Source organism: Callorhinus ursinus, unplaced genomic scaffold (assembly GCF_003265705.2).
Source record: "Callorhinus ursinus isolate GAN/ISIS: 27379988/994484 unplaced genomic scaffold, GSC_fseal_2.0 scaffold65, whole genome shotgun sequence".
Taxonomy (NCBI): Eukaryota; Metazoa; Chordata; class Mammalia; order Carnivora; family Otariidae; genus Callorhinus; species Callorhinus ursinus.
Window position 1 is genome coordinate 5,808,055 of NW_027397127.1, and position 19,397 is coordinate 5,827,451.

At 46.8% G+C, this 19,397-nt stretch overlaps 1 protein-coding gene across 1 annotated transcript; it reads left to right on the top strand.

Moving 5' to 3' along the window:
* The first annotated feature begins 1,928 nt into the window (after window positions 1-1,928).
* Window positions 1,929-18,322, top strand: IRS4 (insulin receptor substrate 4). The gene is made up of 2 exons (XM_025853641.2): window positions 1,929-5,694; window positions 15,801-18,322. Exons 1-2 carry the CDS (start codon window positions 1,929-1,931, stop codon window positions 15,803-15,805), a joined length of 3,771 nt encoding a protein of 1,256 aa, XP_025709426.1. The 3' UTR covers window positions 15,806-18,322.
* The last annotated feature ends 1,075 nt before the right edge of the window (window positions 18,323-19,397 follow it).

Sequence of the window (19,397 nt, forward strand, 5' to 3'; positions counted from 1 at the left end):
AATTCTTAAAAGGACGGGGATGGGGTTTATTTTTATGATGTATACACTGCTTCGTTTACTGTTAGATTTTATAAATAATGCCCTTTGCAGCATCCACCCTGGGGCAAAGGTGAACCGACATTCCATTCTTTCAGAGAGAAATATCATTCGTCTCCCCCAAATCCCTCTTTGCACTTGTGGTCACTCCTTTGATATTTTAATGTAATACTGACCCATCTCCACACTTAGGAAGCTGAAATCCTAGTAAAAGACAAACTGAGAAAGAGAGAGAGAGAGAGAGAAAGAGAGAGAGAGAGAGAGGAGAGGGAAGAGAGAGACTTAAAGAGGTTGCACTTACACTCCAGCAGTTTTTCCAGAAACAAGGGAGGCAGTAGTTCTTATTTTTGTGATGTCAAATTGTAGACTGAAATTCAGCAAAAATCTTTTCTTGACGCGAGGGATGTGAACTCTATTCTAGGATATGTATTCGGTGTGATCCTTTGTTCTGGGTACAAGCTTTTCTGTTTCTAAAGTTTTTCGGTCTCGCTCAAGGAAAGGGAAACAATATTATTTTGAGATTCCCTTAAAGGCGCCTTTCGAAACATCTCTCACGGGAAAATACCACGACAGCTCATCTCTGGCGTATTTCAGTAAGCACCGAGTCCGAGTTTTTTCAACATGGCTGTATACTTTGCAGGCCCCCAAATTCGTGCTCTCAGAGACATCACTAATCAAATAGCCAGAAACCGCATCTTTAGCCAACCTGCGTTTCGTGGACTAGAAATGCGCTCTGATTAGAGAGCGTGATCATTTTAAAGGCATAGCTGTGATTCGGATGCCTGAGAGTCGCGGGCTTTTGTCAGGGCTGGAGCGGGCTCGGAGTGCCTGCAGCGCGGTGGGAGGCAGGTCTGAGGGCCCCGGCCGTTAACACGTTTCCAGGGGGTGCCCACACTTTCTCCCCGAGACGCCGAGCTTGCGGCGCGCGGCGGGAGCCAGGGGACCCGCCTGTGACAGGAATAGAGGATTTCTGGGAGGGACAGGGAGAAAAAAAAAGAAAAAAGAGGGCGCCCGCCGCCGGCCCCCGGGTCACCGCGGCTCAGGGATCCGCACGAGTTTTAGCACTACCATTAACAGCTACTTGCAGAGGGTTGTTTACCGCCCGCGTGCGCGACAGCCACACGGCAGAGCCCACTCCGGGACCCAAGCCCCGCCCCCCTCGCCCCTCGGCTCCCCTCCTGTCCCCCAAACTAATTAATTCAAGGCTGCCTCCCTGCCAGACACTCCCATTGGCTCCCTTCCCGTCCAATGAGAACCTGGCAACAGTTTCACCTGGCTCCCGCTCCCTAAATAAACAAACAAACTGTCCGGCGGCAGTGCTAGCTCTCCACCCCGGCGCCGCCCGGGACGGGCTGCGCTCCGCCCCCGCCGCCACCTCTCACCCCCTCCAGCCAATGGAGCCCGGGATGTGGCGCCCCCGCCCGGCCCGGATCGCGGGCCGCGCTCTCCTCCGCCCCTCCCCGCCTCCTCCTCCCGCCCCCTCGTGCCTTCGTGGACTCCTCGGTAGGACCAGCGTGGCCGGGCAGCCCCGCCTCCTCCCGTCGGTCCTCCCGAGGCCCACAGGCCCGGAGCTTCACTGAGCGTCTAGGCCGGGGAGGGCGCGGCGGCCCCGCCTCTCGGGCCCGCCGCCCCCTCCCCTGCACACCTTGGCTGGCGGCGGCTTGCGCCCCTCCACTGCGCTGGTAGCTGGAGCCGCAGCGGCCGCCGCGTGAGGCAGCGGTCACGTGTTGTTTTGCCCGCCGCCGCGCGCTTTGAGTGGAGTGGGCGGGGGCGGGGCCGAGGCGGGAGGGGGCTGGGGCGGGCGGACAGGGGTAGACGGCCTCTTCCCCCAGCCCTCCCTTCCCCGAGCCCCCCCCTCCCCCTCGCTCACCTTAAAACCATCGTGCATCACCATGGCGAGTGGCTCCTTCGCTCGCGACCAAGCGACAAGGAGACTGAGAGCTGCAGCAGCGGCAACGGCGGCGGCTCTAGCTGCGGTGGCGACCACCCCACTTCCTTCCTCGGGCCCCCCGACCGCACTCATTGGGACCGGGTCGTCTTGTCCGGGAGCCATGTGGCTCTCCACGGCCACTGGCTCCCGGTCAGACTCGGAGTCCGATGAGGAGGACCTCCCCGTCGGGGACGAAGTCTGCAAGCGCGGCTACCTGCGGAAGCAGAAGCACGGGCACCGGCGCTACTTCGTGCTCAAACTCGAGACCGCCGACGCCCCGGCTCGGCTGGAATACTACGAAAACGCCAGGAAGTTCCGGCACAGTGTCCGCGCCGCGGCCGCTGCGGCGGCGGCGGCGGCGTCCGGCGCCGCGGTCCCCGCGCTCATCCCGCCGCGGCGCGTGATCACCCTGTACCAATGCTTCTCCGTGAGCCAGCGAGCCGACGCGAGGTACCGACACCTCATCGCCCTCTTCACCCAGGACGAGTACTTCGCGATGGTGGCCGAGAACGAGTCGGAGCAGGAGAGCTGGTACTTGCTGCTCAGCCGCCTCATCCTCGAGAGCAAGCGCCGCCGCTGCGGCACGCCCGGCGCGCCGCCGGATGGGGAGCCGGCCGCGCGGGGGGCTGCAGCGGCGGCGGAGCCACCCTTCTACAAGGATGTGTGGCAGGTAATAGTCAAACCCAGGGGGCTGGGGCACAGAAAAGAGCTGAGCGGCGTGTTCCGGCTCTGTCTTACCGACGAGGAGGTGGTGTTTGTGAGGCTGAATACCGAGGTGGCCAGCGTGGTCGTCCAGCTCCTGAGCATCCGTCGCTGCGGGCACTCGGAGCAGTATTTCTTCTTGGAAGTCGGTAGGTCCACCGTCATCGGTCCCGGCGAGCTGTGGATGCAGGTCGATGACTGTGTGGTGGCCCAAAACATGCACGAGCTGTTTTTGGAGAAGATGAGAGCCCTGTGTGCAGACGAATACCGAGCCCGCTGCCGCAGCTACAGCATCAGCGTCGGCGCCCACCTGTTAACCCTGCTGTCCACTAGGAGGCACCTGGACACGCTGCCGCGCGAGCCCGGCGGCTGGCTGAGAAGGTCCCGCTTTGAGCAGTTTTACCACCTCAGGGCCATCGGTGACGGGGAAGAGGAGATGCTCCTCACCAGGCGCTGCATAACACCCAGCGAACCCGTGCCCCCCTCCAGGCGAGGAAGACTGCACCTGCCCAGAGCGCGCAGGTCCCGGAGAGCGATTTCAGTGCCCGGCAGCTGTTTTCGCCGCCTCCCCCGCAGCCCGGTGTGTGTCCCGCCTGCCGCAGAAGTCCCGAACAACAGAGCTTGCCTGTCTCCGGGAGCTTCTGGCTCCGGCAGCTCTGGGGAAGAAGGCAGCCCTCGGGGCCCAGAGGGTCAGGAAGGAAACGGAGGTGACTACATGCCCATGAACAGATGGGGCTCGGGAAATGGCCGGGGTTCCGGAGGTGGCCAGGGCTCCAGTGGCCAAGGCTCCAGTAGCCAGGGTTCGAGAGGAAACCAGTGCTCGGGCGGGGGGCAGGGCTCCGGAGGAGGCGGCCAGGGCTCCAGCGGTGGCCAGGGGGCAGGAGGAAACCAGCGTGCCGGCGATGGCCAGGGCACTGCAGGTGGGCACGGCTCGGGCGGTGGCCAAGGAGCCCGCGGCGGCGGACACGGCTCAGGCGGTGGGCGGGGAGCCGGAGATGGCCAGGGCTCAGGCGGGGGCAAGAACCCTGGAGGGGGCAAAGGCTCAGGAAGTGGGAAAACCTCCGAGGGCAATGGTGAGCGCGGAAAATCTCTGAAGAAAAGGTCCTACTTTGGCAAATTAACTCAAAGCAAGCAGCACATGCCGCCGCCTCCACCGCCTCCGCCCCCACCGGCTGGAGCAACTGGTGGTAAAGGGAAGTCCGGGGGAAGGTTCCGACTCTATTTTTGTGCTGACAGAGGAGCCCCAAAAGAACGCAAAGAGGCCAAGGAGGTCAGAGACTTAGAGACCCCAGAAGGGGCAGCGCGGGGTCCCCACAGAGCCAGAGCTTTGGACGAAGATGAGGATGACCCGTACGTGCCGATGAGGCCAGGGGTGGCAGCCCCTCTCCCAAGCTCCAGTGATTACATGCCAATGGCTCCCCAAAACTTCTCTGATTCAAAAAAGCGCCACTCTCGGTCACCTTTTGAAGATTCAAGAGGGTACATGATGATGTTTCCCAGAGTGAGCCCACCACCTGCCCCAAGTCCCCCCAAAGAGCCGGATCCTGAAAAGGAGGAGGAGTCAAAGGACAATGATAGCGAGAGTGACTATATGTTTATGGCTCCTGGAGCCGGTGCAATTCCAAAAAACCCCCCAAATCCTCAGGGTGGCTCTTCCTCTAAAAGTTGGAGCTCCTACTTTTCCCTGCCAAATCCTTTTCGGGGCTCCCCGTTGGGACAGAGTGACCACAGTGAGTATGTACCAATGTTACCTGGAAAATTCCCCGGGAAGGGCCTAGACAAGGAAGCCTCATCGAACGGGGGCCCCAAAGATGCCCTTTCAAAGCCTTCAGTCGAGGGGTCATTCTCGAAGCGTGGAGATGGGGGGTCACCCTCAAAGCCTTCAGATGATGGGCCCCCCAAGAACAAGGCTAAGAGACCTAACCGCCTCTCTTTTATCACAAAAGGGAATAAAATCAAGCCAAAATCACAAAAGCCCACACGTGAACAGAGAGGAGCTGACAGCTCTCGTGACTACGTCAACATTGACTTCACCAAGAGAGCGAGCAATGTACCAGCCCCCTTTATCCACGGACTGCCAGGTTCGTGGGGCATCATTGCTGGCCCCAGACCGACAGCCTTTTCTAACTATGTGAATGTGGACTTCGGACTGCCATTTCCAAACCCAGCACACAGGCTCTCGAATCTTTTAAGAGCCATTCCAGGTGCCAACCCCCTCTTTCTGGAAGGTGCTAGGTGGCCACTTGCGACTCTTCCTCCCAGCGCTACAGGTGGTAGTGCGAATGAGGAAGAGGGCGACTACATTGAAGTGATTTTCAATCCAGCAATGACACCGGCCGTGCCTTTTGGTGACAGTGCCATTCGCTATGATGCTGAAACAGGTCGCATCTATGTGGTCGACCCGTTTTCTGAGTGCTGTATGGACATTTCTCTCTCCCCCAGCCGCTGTTCCGAGCCACCGCCTGTAGCTAGGCTGCTGCAGGAAGAACAGCAACTAGAGCGAAGACGCCCGCAAAGCCGTTCGCAAAGTTTCTCTGGGGCCGCCAGGGCCGCCGTCTCGGCTTTCCCAACGGACAGCCTCGAGAGAGACCTCTCGGCCTCCTTTGCCTCGGCCGCCGCCGCGTCGGCAGCTGTGCCAGCCTTAGCCTTGAGTCGGGCGTTAGCCGCCGCCTCGGCCCTGGCCGTGGCCCCGGGCATCGGGGCAGCCGCGCGGGGCTTGGAGGCCGCCGCTCGGTTTGACTCCGCCTCCGTCCGCTGGTTCCAACCTGTTGCTGGCGCCGCTGCGGCCGCCGAAGCGGCCAGGGGGCCCCAAAATGTTGCCGGTGGCTCGAGCCCGAGAGACCCCAACCCGTCGGCAGACCTAGCCGGAGGTGAGAACCGGGCCGCCGCGGCCGCCCCCCTCCCACCGCCTCGCCGCCCGGTGCCGAGTCCCCCGGAGCGAGAGGAGCCTGACGACGAAGACGACGACACCTACGTGAGAATGGACTTTGCCAGACCTGACAAGAAGTTCGGCTCTCCCCGCAGAGGTGGGTAATTTTGGAATCCGTTTCCCGAAGTTAATGGTTATTGCTTAATGAATCGATGTCTACGGCGGTAGGAAAAAGCGAGTTAACATTCCATTAACTGGTGCCTATTTAGCACGAAGAGTAGAATTCAGTTTTCAGTGTTCGTGCCATACCTTGTGATCTTTGCAAAAAACTTAAGTTTGGATCCAGTCATAAACTTCTTTATCGGGGGGGGGCCTATTATCATTTAAACACTGGTTCTACTTTTTAGGAGTAAAGCTTAAGGATAGATAGATAGATAGATAGATAGATAGATAGATAGATAGATGCTTTCAAACATCCTTCCCTGACACTTTAATGACTTATGCAGACAGACACCATGCATTGGATCCTATCAACTTTTCAAATCAACAGGTAAAAGCAACTTTGCTACAAATACCCGTATTTGGTTACAAGAATTTTAAAGAAGAGCACCGAATATTAAGCAGTAGTCATCGACCGTAACTTCTGGGGGAGGTACCCTTTCTCCTTCGGGAAAGTTACTTTTTACAAAAGCAGTCATTGTTGTGCTAGTTGGCTGTGATTTACCGAGAAGGTTAAATCTCCATTGTTAGCCTGAATGTCTGGGGGGCACAAAACAGAATCTGAAACAACAGGTGATTAAAAGAAGAGCGTGTTTGGCTCGGGAATGTGTTGTTGTGTTGATTTGTTTGGTTTTTCCGCAGGATGCATTGCCAGAACCCTTGCTGGTTCCTTGCCTGTCACTAGTATTGACAGGCAAGTCACCTTCCCTGTGCCTCGTTTTCTTCATGTACCTCCCCCCAAAGAGGGACTGGTGACAACTTGATAATGGGTATGAATATAGTTTGAAAGGGTTAAAAAGCTTTGAAAACATCTACTTGGTGTGTCTTCTGGGGAATCCAGTAAAGCAAGATAATAAGGCGAGGCGGAAGACCTGACCCCAGGGGACAGCCTACCCGGGAACAGTGGGTAGTTTGTAAAGGGTTACTTTTCCAAAGGAAGAAATAGGGAGAGTGGGAGCTGTCAGACTTGAAAGGGAGACTTGGAGTAAATCTACTGTGTACGGTATGCAATGTTGTTATCAGTGCGCCTGCAGACGTTCTCAGGAAATGATTTCCGAAGATGATGTCTCCATAGTCCGTGCCTTCCCTCGTCAGTAAGACTGTGCTGCTTCCCCAGTGAAGGGAAGGGATGGACCCCAGGAGTTTTCATTCCAGTAGTCAGTTTAGTGAAGATTTTTGCTTTGCTTGCTTTGTGGAATGCTTTTGTGATTGGATCTCTGCCCACTGTGCTTGATCAGGCAGAACAAGTCGGGGACTTGATCACAACAGTCACCTAACAAGCTCCCTATTTAGTGCAGGTGTAGCCCCCTCCCCCCTCTTCTCCCCCTGCTTTAGAAAACTTGCCATACAAAAACTCATATTTGCAGCACGGACACACTAAAGAGCGATCATTAAGACGACAAAAGGATGCTTTGGCTTGCCAGGGGATTCAATTCAGAGCTCCTTTAAATTTTGACACCCCCCTCAATACACACACACACACACACACACACACACACACACACAGGATCACCACTACTAGAGCTATGTATTTAAAATATGTAATTATGTTTTCAAGAAATTGACTCACAGTCAGCTTTTCAGGAATAGATCTGTTTTAGTCTGTAAAGTACATCTGAAAATTGGTCTTAAGCTACTGCTTGAACCTAACTGCTGAAGCTACCATTTGTGATATTGACGTATGCGTGCCAAAGCTGCCTGTTTGCCTGTGGTTCTTTGGAAAGGACACGTTTTCCGAGACGTTTGTCTCTACTTCTCATAGTCTTTGTTTAAACAAAGATTATAATTAGTGAAATCTTGTTCCTGCAATAAACCTTGACTTCCCAAGGATTATCTAGATCCAATTATCATTATTTTAGCCTGAGTTGCTGACTTACAAATAGCTTCAGATGACTTTGTAGCTATTTGGGAGGTTTGGTGTTGTCTAAATGTATTGCTCATTGAGGAAATTCCTGGCTTTATTGAGTAACTAGAGAAAGGAGGCTGCATCTGACAGGGAGGAAGGTGCTTAGGTTAAAATAAGAGAATGAATGTAGAAGCATTTGGGGACTTGAAAGCACTTCACAAATATATTTTTATTTTGTGATTGGATTAACACCGAAGCAAAGTTTCCACAGTTTAAACTGATGATTTAGCTTCTTGCAAAAGTAATTGGTCCTGAGAGTGACTCAGGCACATAAATTGCTGAGATATAGATATAAAAGGGAAGCTATATAGAAAGAACATATTGCAGGAAATGACATTTGTTTCCATTTTAATGTAAATTGATATGGTAGGATGTTGTCTGTGAAGTGCTAAGAACAGGGCAGATAATTCTGATAGGTTTTTGGTTTTTTTTTTTACTATAAAGCTATAGAATAATTTTCACCCATTTCATCTCTCTTCGTATCCACATTAAATATCTGTGTATATATTTAGCATATATATTGTCATGTTAGAAGAGAAAAAATATGCTTTCACAAAGGAGCAAAGGCATAGTCTTTATCGGGAGTTATGTATCTCAAAGGGTAATTTTAATTTATGGCAAGCGCTTAGGACAGTGCCTGGCACATAGTAAGTGGTGCACAAGAATTATTACATAAACATCACTGTTGTCATTGCTGTTACTGTTACTATTACGTGTAGAAGCACAAAGTTCTCTGTCCCCAAATCCCACTTTTCAGTTCCTCTTTACTTTCATTTAAAATGGTTTACGTGGTTGTTCAGGGTTGGGGGTCTTTATAGTTGGGATCTGCCTATAACAAGTAACATGAAGTGTGATTCTAAAGCACTTTGTTCATATAACACAAAATTAATACATAATCTCATTTACCTACAGTTACATTGCACGTAATTAAGTACTTTAAAGCCATTTGTTCAAGACAATTGGAAACACCCAGAAATATAACCTGGACTTGACTTTTTTTTAACACATTACATAATTTTTAAGGGGCAGAGTCTTCACATTTTAAACACATGGGCTGTAAGCAGCAGCATTTAGGAGGAGAATGTAGTTTCTTACTTGGTTTAGTCTGATTCTTGACTCATGTATGCATTTTTGCCTCTTCTCCTGCTGGGTCTGAGGTAGAATTCATAGTTTAAAGGGACTTAAGGTGAAAAATTCAGATTTTTCCATTCCAGAGATAGGAGGATAAGGGCAGCTCCAGAAGGGGTGAGAGAATTGATCAGCCCAAATCAGTCATGTTGTGATAGCACTTGGTATTAGAAAGCAAAAAACAAAAACAAAAACAAAAACAAAAACAAAAAACAAAAAAAAAAAAACAAAAGAAACAAAACAAAAAATCCATAGTAGCTAACTTTGGAAATGTTTGACACTGTTATTAACATGAAGGAGGTGTAAGCTGCTTTTCAGTATGCGACTGCCAAATCCTCTTGCTATAAATTACAGGTGCTGAGAGCAAATTGCTTTTGTTGTATTGGACTTATTTGTTATAAATTACTAGAATAAAATCTCCATATAGCAGAGATTTTTTTCCATCACCATTGACGGGTCGCTTATTTTAGGCAACATTTAGCCCCACCCCCTGGAAAAAAAATGGACAGTTCTTTGGAGTAGAGGTAGGTGACCTATAACACTTAAAGAGGACTTCACTCAATTAAAGTTAACTAAGGTCGTTGGCAGTCACTATGCGTTTGCATTCATCCTAAGAGTGATGCCTCCAGGGCAAAAATTTCGGCCACTAGCAAACCATCTTTAAACAAGGACTAGGACTTTAACTGAGCACAGCCAAATATCACACGTGCATAAAAACGCAAACAAGATCTCTTGCTTTCCTGTCCTCTCCCAGATCACCAAAAATGAACCCAAATACTCTAGAGTCATTGGAAGACAGCTGTTTGGGGTAACAAACTCAGACTTCTTTAGAATGACACAAAAATCTTCATGTTGGAATAGGTGAGAGTAACCAGTACAGGAAGAACTTGATAACTGTGTGTGATTTGAATAGCACTGTTGTTGAATTGTCAACTTGTTGCTTGAGGGAATGTTTAACAGTTGCATACTGCTTTGTAATCTGCAAAACACATTCACATTCATTATTTTGCTGGGGGACAGTAGGTCCTGGAACTGAAGCCTGCTGTTAAGAACTTTCCCATGGCCAAAGAGGTAAGTGACAGAGCTGAAAATCAAACCGGTACATCTGATCTCAAGTCCAGCACTCCACCCAGCCCATCACATCGCCCTCTCATCGGATGTTCAATCTGTCATTTTCCTATTGATGAAAGATTATTATATAGGCAAGGGTTGGGAAAAAATTACAAGTTTTCTTGAATTTAATAGTAGCAATGGGGGGGGGGAAGTAATTCATTCAGGGTGTTACAGCTGTGAACCATCTGCCAGAGCGTGGGTAATTTTCATCGCGTTAAACTGTTTGCCATGGCTCCCAGAATAAAAGAATTTGACCTGTACTGGAATTGAATGTTTTAAATCTGGTTTGGGGAGGAGTTTGCTAATCTTTACCTCCTCAACACAAATAGTGTGTGTAGCTATTTAGGTCCCAGGGAAACACTTGAAAGGAACGGAAAGTGAGATGGGGGTGCCTTCCCTAAACTGCCATTAATGGTCATTTCCTTAACTGAAGTCAGATAGCTTTGGTTTTCCTAATAATCCATTGGCATTTGCCAGTTATAGCCAAAAGTCTCTTAATTTCATGTTTCCATATGTATCAAATCTGATGTTCTAATCTAAACCATCACAGTGGGCACAACAGGATAAAGTGAGACAGGTGGAAGCCAAAGGGTGGTAGAAATAGACGCTCTTCACTTGTTTAAAAAGCAAACTGGCTTTTGGCAGTCAGGCAAATAGATTTTAGAAGCCTTGAAAATGAAATCCTTGGGACATAAAAATCCTTGTTTAAAATTAAATTCACTTTCTTTAGCACCTTTTTTTTAATGCTTTAAGACTATGTAAAAATAGCCCAGACGTTTTATTGGCACTATTGGAAAATAGCTTTTGTAAAATGCTTAATTAAAGCCTGCAGTATGTTTTGTCTAAGAGGTGCTGCCAGGCTCTTAGATGGTTAGGATCATTCACTGGAAAACATTGCTTGGTCCTGAGTGAGAAATGAGAGATTAAAAACGCATCCTTTTATAATAATGAAATGAATACATTGCAACACATTCAGTTTTTACCACGACTATCAGCTTGCTAATTTTAAAGCTATTGATAACATTGCCAAGATACTGTGCTTGCCATATGAACTTAAAATATAGGCTCTAGCGATTCTGCCTTGGTTATTGGTCATACAGCTACAGGTCCCACATTTCCATCTCCTTTTGGAAAAAAAGAATCTTCTTCTGGAAATGTGGGCTGAACGCTGGAAAAATAGACTTTTTCAAATGTAGACATCTATCCTATTACAGGTTCACATTCTTTTCGAGGGTACCTTATCATTTCTTTTTTTAAAAGATTTTATTTGAGAGAGAGAGCGCACGCGCAGGAGCAGGGGGAGGGGGAGGGACAGAGGGAAAAGCAGACTCCCTGCTGAGCAGGGAGCCCATCCCAGGACCCCGGGATCATGACCTGAGCCAAAGGCAGACGCAAAACCAACTGAGCCACCCGGGCGTCTCAAGAGGGTCCCTTCTAATTTTCTGGTTGATTCCTTTTAGAGTTAATGGAAAAATATGTACTTACATAATTATTTAGTGAAATGAGAAAGTTACTCTTCCTTACTAGCTTCATGACATCCCTTTCTTATGGGCTAGGGTTGCACCGGTTGTACTATGTGAGTCTTGCCCTCACGTGCCTTTTGCCAAATGTGTGTCCCTGATTTGGGGAAACCATATCCTGTCCTGGCCTCTCTTTGGCTGAAAGGGTGAGGACCGCTCTGGGAGTCATGTGGGGCCCATGGAGGACTCACCCCCCCTCCCCCACCAGATGTTGCTTCTTCTGACCCCACAGCCTGTTGGGACTTAGCTTGCAGGAACAACCTTCCTTGAAGGGGTCCTTGTTTTGCAGGTCCCGGGCGGCACTGCCTGCCCCACTCTCACTTGTTGACACAGAGGCAGCTGGGCCAGTGCTTAAAGCTATTTTCATGGTTGGATTGACCACAATATGCCTGATGCTAGCCAGACCTTCTGGATTTACTGAGTATCCAATTCCCTCCCGAAATGGTCATCACTTTAGCTAGTTTTCACAATTTATATAATTTGCCTTTCTATAATCACTAATTTTCTCCTTGTAGGCCTGAACCTCAGAGAGAATATCAATGAAGTCTATCTTGAAAGTCATCCGCATGTGTGCCCACGGGCGCCCTAGAAAGTCTGACCAATACACATGATGGTTAACTCCTGCCTTTGCCTAGTTGTGCCTCCAGACTGCAAGGCATACCAACACTGTCCTCCCCCTCAGAGCCCACCCACTCCCCACTTAATGCCAGCCACTGGGTTTAGGGGGACACTCTTCCTCTTGCCATGGGTCAAAAAGATACTTCCCCAGAGTCTTAAATTGAAGCAAACACATCCTCCCACAGACATGAGGTTGTAAGTGATGGTTGGGTATCGTCCAAGTAGCTCCTCTGTTCGCTCAAGAACTGCATAGGTTAATATAGGCATGTGTTAGATGAGCCTACGAACCTATCCACCATTTATTTGCAACATTGCTTCTGCGGGATAATTTATTCTGAGTTTCAACTAAACAATGAGCCTTGGTATATGCCTCTTTTGTAAATTGGAGACCGCCTATATGAGAATTCTAGTAACTTGCATTCTTTAAGTCCACAGTAACTAGGCAGCAGAGTGAAGTGGCCCAAGTGTGTGTTGGGAGGTAGTGGAGAAGCTGACCCGGGATAAAAATCCCCAAATAGTTTGTATCCAGATAATCAAGACTGGAATGAACATGCCTACGTGGTCCAGGGCCTGCTAGTGAAGGGCAGGTGTCCCACGATTGAAACTGTCCTTTGAGGAGATGGAGGTTTACAAGTGTCATCAATTTCCCTTAGAGATCCTTTTGACTATTCTGTAACAAACCCGTTACCCCCATGGGGAGAAGCATTTGCTCTTCTGGCCTAAGAAGGAGACAATAGTCTGGTATGATTGGTGTTGTAAAGATTAACAGCAGTTAGTGCCAGTTTTCACCTTTGGGGGACAGCACTTTGATTTTTTATCAGTTCCTAGAGAATCACCCTCCTGTATGTTCACAGGACACAGAAAGGTGTGATGATCTGTTCTTATTGGGAAAAAGAGAGAGAGAGACAGAGAGAACTATATATAAGCCAGAGGCAACGCCAAGCTAAATAATATAATTGTGTTATTGTACATTCATCTTTGGGGTCTCTGCTTCCATTTCTCTTCCTTTCCTTTCATTTGTTTGCCTTTGACACTTTGCTTGGTTGCCCCTGTTTGTGTGATCACCAGTTGATTGCAGGGAGAGCGTGTTGACGAATAAGTGGAATGAGGAATGTTGGGAAGAACTAGAGAAGTAGTTTTTTGAGTTCTGGGCAAATTGGAGTTGAAAAGATAACTAAGGCAGTGAGATGGGAGGAGAGTGGGAAGAGAAAGAATAACTGGATATATTGTTATAGTTTTGACTCTCTCTGGGCAAGGGAACCATTGCTGCTTTGGACTTCAAACTGTAATAGAGGCATGTTTATGATTCATATAAAGAGGTCTGGAATGCCCTGGAGGAACGGCTTTCTTGGCTTGCCCTACAAATTTCCAGGGATATTGAAGTCATGTGTGCTTTATTAGTGTATTAAAGATTAATGTTCAGGTTTATAGCATTATACAAATTGAAACAGAAAAGTTTACTTCATTTGTTTTTGAGAACAAAATAATACTTGCCAGGTTTTGGGGGGCAGGAGTCGGAAAATGTGTTGACCCATCGGAGTCCAATAAGTTTTTCTCCCTTATAGAGAAAAATTGCTTGAAGAATACACCTCCCATTAAAAGGGTGAAACTAACTCGTCCTTAAAAAGGTCTCTGATTAATCAGAAAGTAAGAGTATCCAATAAGGTCATCATTTGTAACCTGTCAGTATCTAGTGGCAATAACACAATGAAAACATGCCACAGTATTCAGAACATCACCGTTTACCTTTCTGGTGGTGAAATGACCTCAAAATGAACGAGACCCCCCCCCCCAAAAAAAATGTACAAGAGACGGAACTCAGATGTGATTATCAGCCTTTTGATACTCATTTCGCAGAGTGTTTCTGGTGGAGTTTTAATCCTGAAGTGCTTTCCTTTGCCTCCCGGCAAGCTTCCGAGTTCCTGCTTTCTGCTCTTCTTTGGAATGTGCTCAGGGAATGTAAACTCATTTTAATATTGGCCTAAGTAAAACGGGATTACAAAGGTAAATCTGTGGCTCCAGTTCCCATAGTGCATTTCAAAAGCAAATTAAATTATTTTGGGATTATCTTGTTTTGGATAGCATTATTCATTTCTACTAGTGTAGTTAATCAGGAGTTGACAAATATATTTTGTAATGTAAACTTGAAGTCACACCATTATTTTCTAGGTTTTAGTATGTTACCAAACATTCAGTTAGTGTTGGCTTAGGTGTTATCGGAAAGCAATTGAAATATGAATCAATTTTTTAGTAGAGTCTCATTTAAACAAGAGTAAAGAAGAAAGTGAAACAACTCAAGTGGTGACAAATGCCCCTAATTTCGGGCTCAGTATAATTGTTGATGTGGTCGTCATAAGAGGCTTAATTTGTATGTTTCTAGAAAAGATACAAAATGTGGTGTATTATATAGGTTAGTTAGAAGTCCCTTTTAAAGTACATGCAGTGTACTTTATATTAAAACATGTTTTTATATTAAAACAAAGTAGCACACGAAATCAGGCATGATGCCTTTCTAACCTTAAATTTCTGTCAAAAGTAGCTGAGAGTTTGTGCAAAAGTCAGTGATGCTCATTTTGCAGCAGATAATTGCATTGCTCCTATGCTCTCTCATGGTGAGCTCTCTCGGACACCTTTCATCCTGTGTAAACTTGATAGATCCACAGAACCTAAAATTTCCTAAACCCACTGCTGACAGGAAAACTTAGTATCTTTACTAATCTAGGGGGTTAAAAAAAAAAACACCTTTTAACGTGGAGGAACAGCCCTATATAATGAGTTATGACTAATAGCCGCAAGTAGGTGGAAGGGGATGATGGAGACATTTGATGCTTCATCCACCTGCAAGTTTGTTACATTGTTCAAACCTCCACGGAAAGAATAAACTGTTATAGTATACTGCTTTAATACAACGTCTTGTACTTGAAGCCTACTCAGGTGAGGCTTTCCATGGATTCTTTGAGATTGGTTGTAATGAAACGTGGTACTTTGGTGGGAAGATCTTAAAGGAACACTAGCATCCCATAATCCATTTACTAACCATTTATCCCCATCCATCCCCTCTCCAGCCCAGTGCCTTCTCCAGTGTACCAGACCCCCCTTCCTGTTGTCCCACTCCCCATTTACGCACCCTCTCAATAAGCAGAAGGCCAAGAGAGTAATGCCAGAGCTGCCTTTTATTAGACAGATGAGGATGTCAACCAAATCTCCTTTACAGGTATGACGTTGCTCTATTAGAAGAAATTCAGTGACCAAGCCTGGAGACTCTCGCCACGGCTGTGCTCAAATCCTTTGACTATGTGCCACATGATCTGGTGAGGGCATAGTCAAGCGTGTAGGAGAAGACAAAAATTCTCCTTGTCCACCCAATGCCTGGCTCACTTGCTGGCCGCACTCACTGGGAGGAAGTAGAACAGTGCACGCACAAACGAGGTTGCCAGTTGCCGGTTGCCGATCGCTGTCCACCAGAAGTGTCAGGGTGACAGCCTGGGAGCAAAAGGAGGAACTGCCCTTGAGTTTTTGCCCGGCTTGCTTGCACTAGCGTTTGTCACAGGTGGCTGACCCAGTTAGGCATGTCCACGCCGAGCCAGTCTCCTCAGTATGGCTCTCAAAAACTACTAGATTTCCTTTCATTTTAGAGCCGGGGGTGGGGGGGGGGGGGGGGGGTAGGTTGTTGGGCAGGGGTGGCGGGAGTGGGAAAGGACTTCACACTTTAATTCCGAAAGTAACTTTTTGTTTTGTCATCTTTTTTTTTTTTTCTAGAGTGATTACATTGTCACAAAAACACACTTTGGAAGAAAAGTGATGCTTATGGAGTTTCATCTTTGTCCACTCCAGATCTGCCTAAAAGAAAGAAAATTCAGAGGCTTCTGAATAGAAAACAGCCTGAATTTCTAAAAGCTGACAAACGGATGCTGGCAGGTGAATGATCCTAACATAGATCATTCCTCCTGCTGCCTTATGGATCAAGTAATTGTGCATTAAGAAATTCTCACTGTACTTTGCTTTTATTTTCTGGTCCCCCCCCCACCAGTCTCTTTGAAAGGAAACATATGCTATAATCAACACCCATTTCACCGATGTATAACACTTAGGTTTAGTTTGGAAGCTGAAAATCCTTTACACAAGAGCAGAAAAAGAAAAAAAAAAAGTTACGTTTATGAGAAGGTAGGTATGATCTGGAATCTTTTTCTTCTGAGTAGTACATACATAAAACATTTCTTGATCCAAGGAGTTAAATGTCAACTGAACTGATATCTTGATGGGACATATTCAGTATCTTAAAGACAGGACCAAAGGACAGATTACCGCAGTTTTTGCTCATGAACAAAACTGCAACCTTCTGTCCACATTAAATGTCAACTGAACTTATATCTTGAATGAGCATTTTCAACATTTTAAAGGCAGAACTGAGGAACAGATTATTTGTTCATATACAATTCTGCGGTGTTCTGCCTGCCAATCAATTGAGCATCTCCAAAACCATTTTTTTTTTAATTTTGAAACCTACATTTTCCCCCTTTAAAGAAGCAAAGTTATTCAAAGTCTCCTCACGAAGCCCCTCTCTGCCTCTCTGGGCCTCCCGCCCCCCCCCAACCCCCCATTCTTCCTCTCTCTCTGGCTCTCTGCTGGACACACACTCTCCCTCCCATGCCCAGGGCTCCTATAAAGAGATCAGTTTCCCATATTCAAGAAATTAGTGTATATGCATCAATGAGTATTCTGAAACTTAAGCCAAAAGGAACCTCTTATAAGGTCTTGTTTTCCTTATGGATAATGAGCCTATATAAGATGTATAAAAAAAAAAATCAGAGCAAGCTTCCTCCTCCTGTTTTTGCTTGCCTCTGATGGAAACTGAAGTAAGATTTTAGGAACCTGGACCTTTGAGAACATGACACTAACAGGTGGTGATCACAGAGGATCGGTACAAAGGTCTTGAAGCTTGCTTAGAGCTTTGTCCCGTGATGGCACACACACTGCGGCTCGTGCCATGGCTGGCAAACCTCATCATACACAGATGGGCGTGAGTGTCTGTAGAAGTGTGTGAGTGCTAGTGCGTGTGTGCGCGCGCATAATTGTGTGCGTGCGCGCCTCTGTGTACATGTGACTGTAGGTGTACCTGTGTGTGTAACTCTGTTAAAAAAAAACTGCTTCGCATTTAATGTGCAACTTTGAAGTCGTGTACTATTCACCTGAAGTTTCTTGCCGCTCGGTTTTGATGTCTTTGAACGTGTACTTCTATGTTCAAGCAGGCTTTATAGTACATGTTGCTAAACTAACTTTTCTGAAGAGCCGAGTTGACGTCTTTTTTTTTATTCCTTGCCTACCAACCAAAGGGATGGAGGGGGCTCTTTTTTTCCCTTGTGAATGGGGCCAGGGAGAGGATGTAACCGCGGTCCCAGTCACTCCTTCGGTGACTGGTGGCCGTGAGGGCAGTAGGTTTCGTCAGTTCCTTCAGACTCTTCTCTTTTCCCAACCTAATCAAATAGTGCAGTATGGCTTTTGTTCAATATGGTAACAGTGCACTCTATAGGCAGCCTTTCTTCAAGTCTTTTATTTTCAAGTAAGTTTTTATTTTTATTTTCAAGTAAGTTTTAAGTCACAATCGTTCAGAATTGTGGAAAGCAAAGATGATTTGGGGGAAAAATGCTCTATTGCTTTATTTGTATATTAGGTTCAGGGGCTGCCAGCGACAGGGTAGAGCACAGGTGTAACACTTGCTGAATAAATGGGTGGGAAACCTGCTCTACAACAGTACAAACACAGAGTCACAGGGACGGCCTGACAAATATGCGGTCTTTCTGACACTACTTCTTAGTTTACAGACACAACTAATTTATTCAGTATTGTGCTGGAAGAATCCTTTTAGCATATGTGTACCAACATATCACTTACCTTCCAGCTACCGGTTTATGCTGCTGATAAGAAAAACTAGTGATGGAACGATTATTATTATTATTTCTTTTCTTCTTTTCTTTTCTTTCTTTCTTTCTTTTTTTTTTTTTTTTTTTGGTGACCTCTACATTTAATTTGGTATCAGACATAGTCACTTGGTCAGTAAAAACAAAACGTTACGGTTCCAGTGGTTCATTACATTTGCTCTTTCTGCTTCACAGATCTGCTTTGAGTTGCTCTGGCTTTGTCTTCCTTTGTAAATACTCTTATACTCTCATTTCTTTGTAAACATCTCATTTGCAGTTTTGGGAGACAACCTTGCAACTTTGTATAGTGTTTATATATATATCTGACTTGCCTTTCCATAGAGCTACTCGCAATAAATGTGTTCACGGAAGTTACTATGTGTGGAGACTCTTTTCTTAATAGCATCATCCCCTACTCCATTATAAATATATATATTTTTTCCTGCTCTGTGGAGGCACTGACTGCCTTTTTCAGAAAAAGCCGCTAACTTAGGATTTGGGTGAAAGTCACTGTGCTTAGAAACACCAGGCTTCTCGGTGATGTTAATACATTAACTCCTGAGTCTCCAAATGTGGAGGTAGTACTTGCATAGAGCTTAGCTGAGTTTTCATGTCGACCGTGAGGTATGAATTATATATAGAATCGACCACTCAGTGAGGGTAAGGTAATCATTTACAGTTTTCTTTCCTCTCCTTCCCTTGCCACGTACTCTCGCCCTTTAACTGACTCCCTTTTCATTCACAGTTGACCCCTGAATAGCACAGGGCTTCAGGGGCCCCGACCCCCTGCACAGTCTAAAATTCACATCTAACTTTTGACTTCCCAAAAGCTAACGACTAAGAGCCTGCTGCTGACCGGAAGCCTTACTGAGAACAGAAACAGTCCATTAGCACATACTTTGTATGTTATATGTATTACATACTGTATTCTTTAAAAAGACATTATTACAACAATGACAATCATGAAGAAGAGAAAATACATTTATCGTCCTGTAGTGTATTTATTTTTTAAGAGAATCCATGTGTAAGTGGACCTGCACAGTTCAAATCTATGTAGTTCAAGGGTTGAATAGGCTTATTTTTAACCATCGGGAAGGCAAATATGAGTGCATAAAAAACTCACCGACGAACAGACAGAAAACGGTTTTGCATTGATGGAATATAGAAGGATGGATGGGTCAAATATCAAGAACTTATTAGTAAATTATATTGCCGGCCTTGTCAGAAACCAAAGATTGAAAGGAACACTAGAAAAATAATTGCCTCTCTCACTGGTTGCCTTACCAAATCGCCCTTGCCACACAGAAGGGCAGTGAAAGTAAAGATTTGGGGACCAATGCTCGACCAAGGTTCAATGGGTGATGGGGGAAGGACCTGTGGAATCAGATGGGGAACAGGGTAGGGAGTCGGTTCCCACATTATGTGCATAATCCACAAG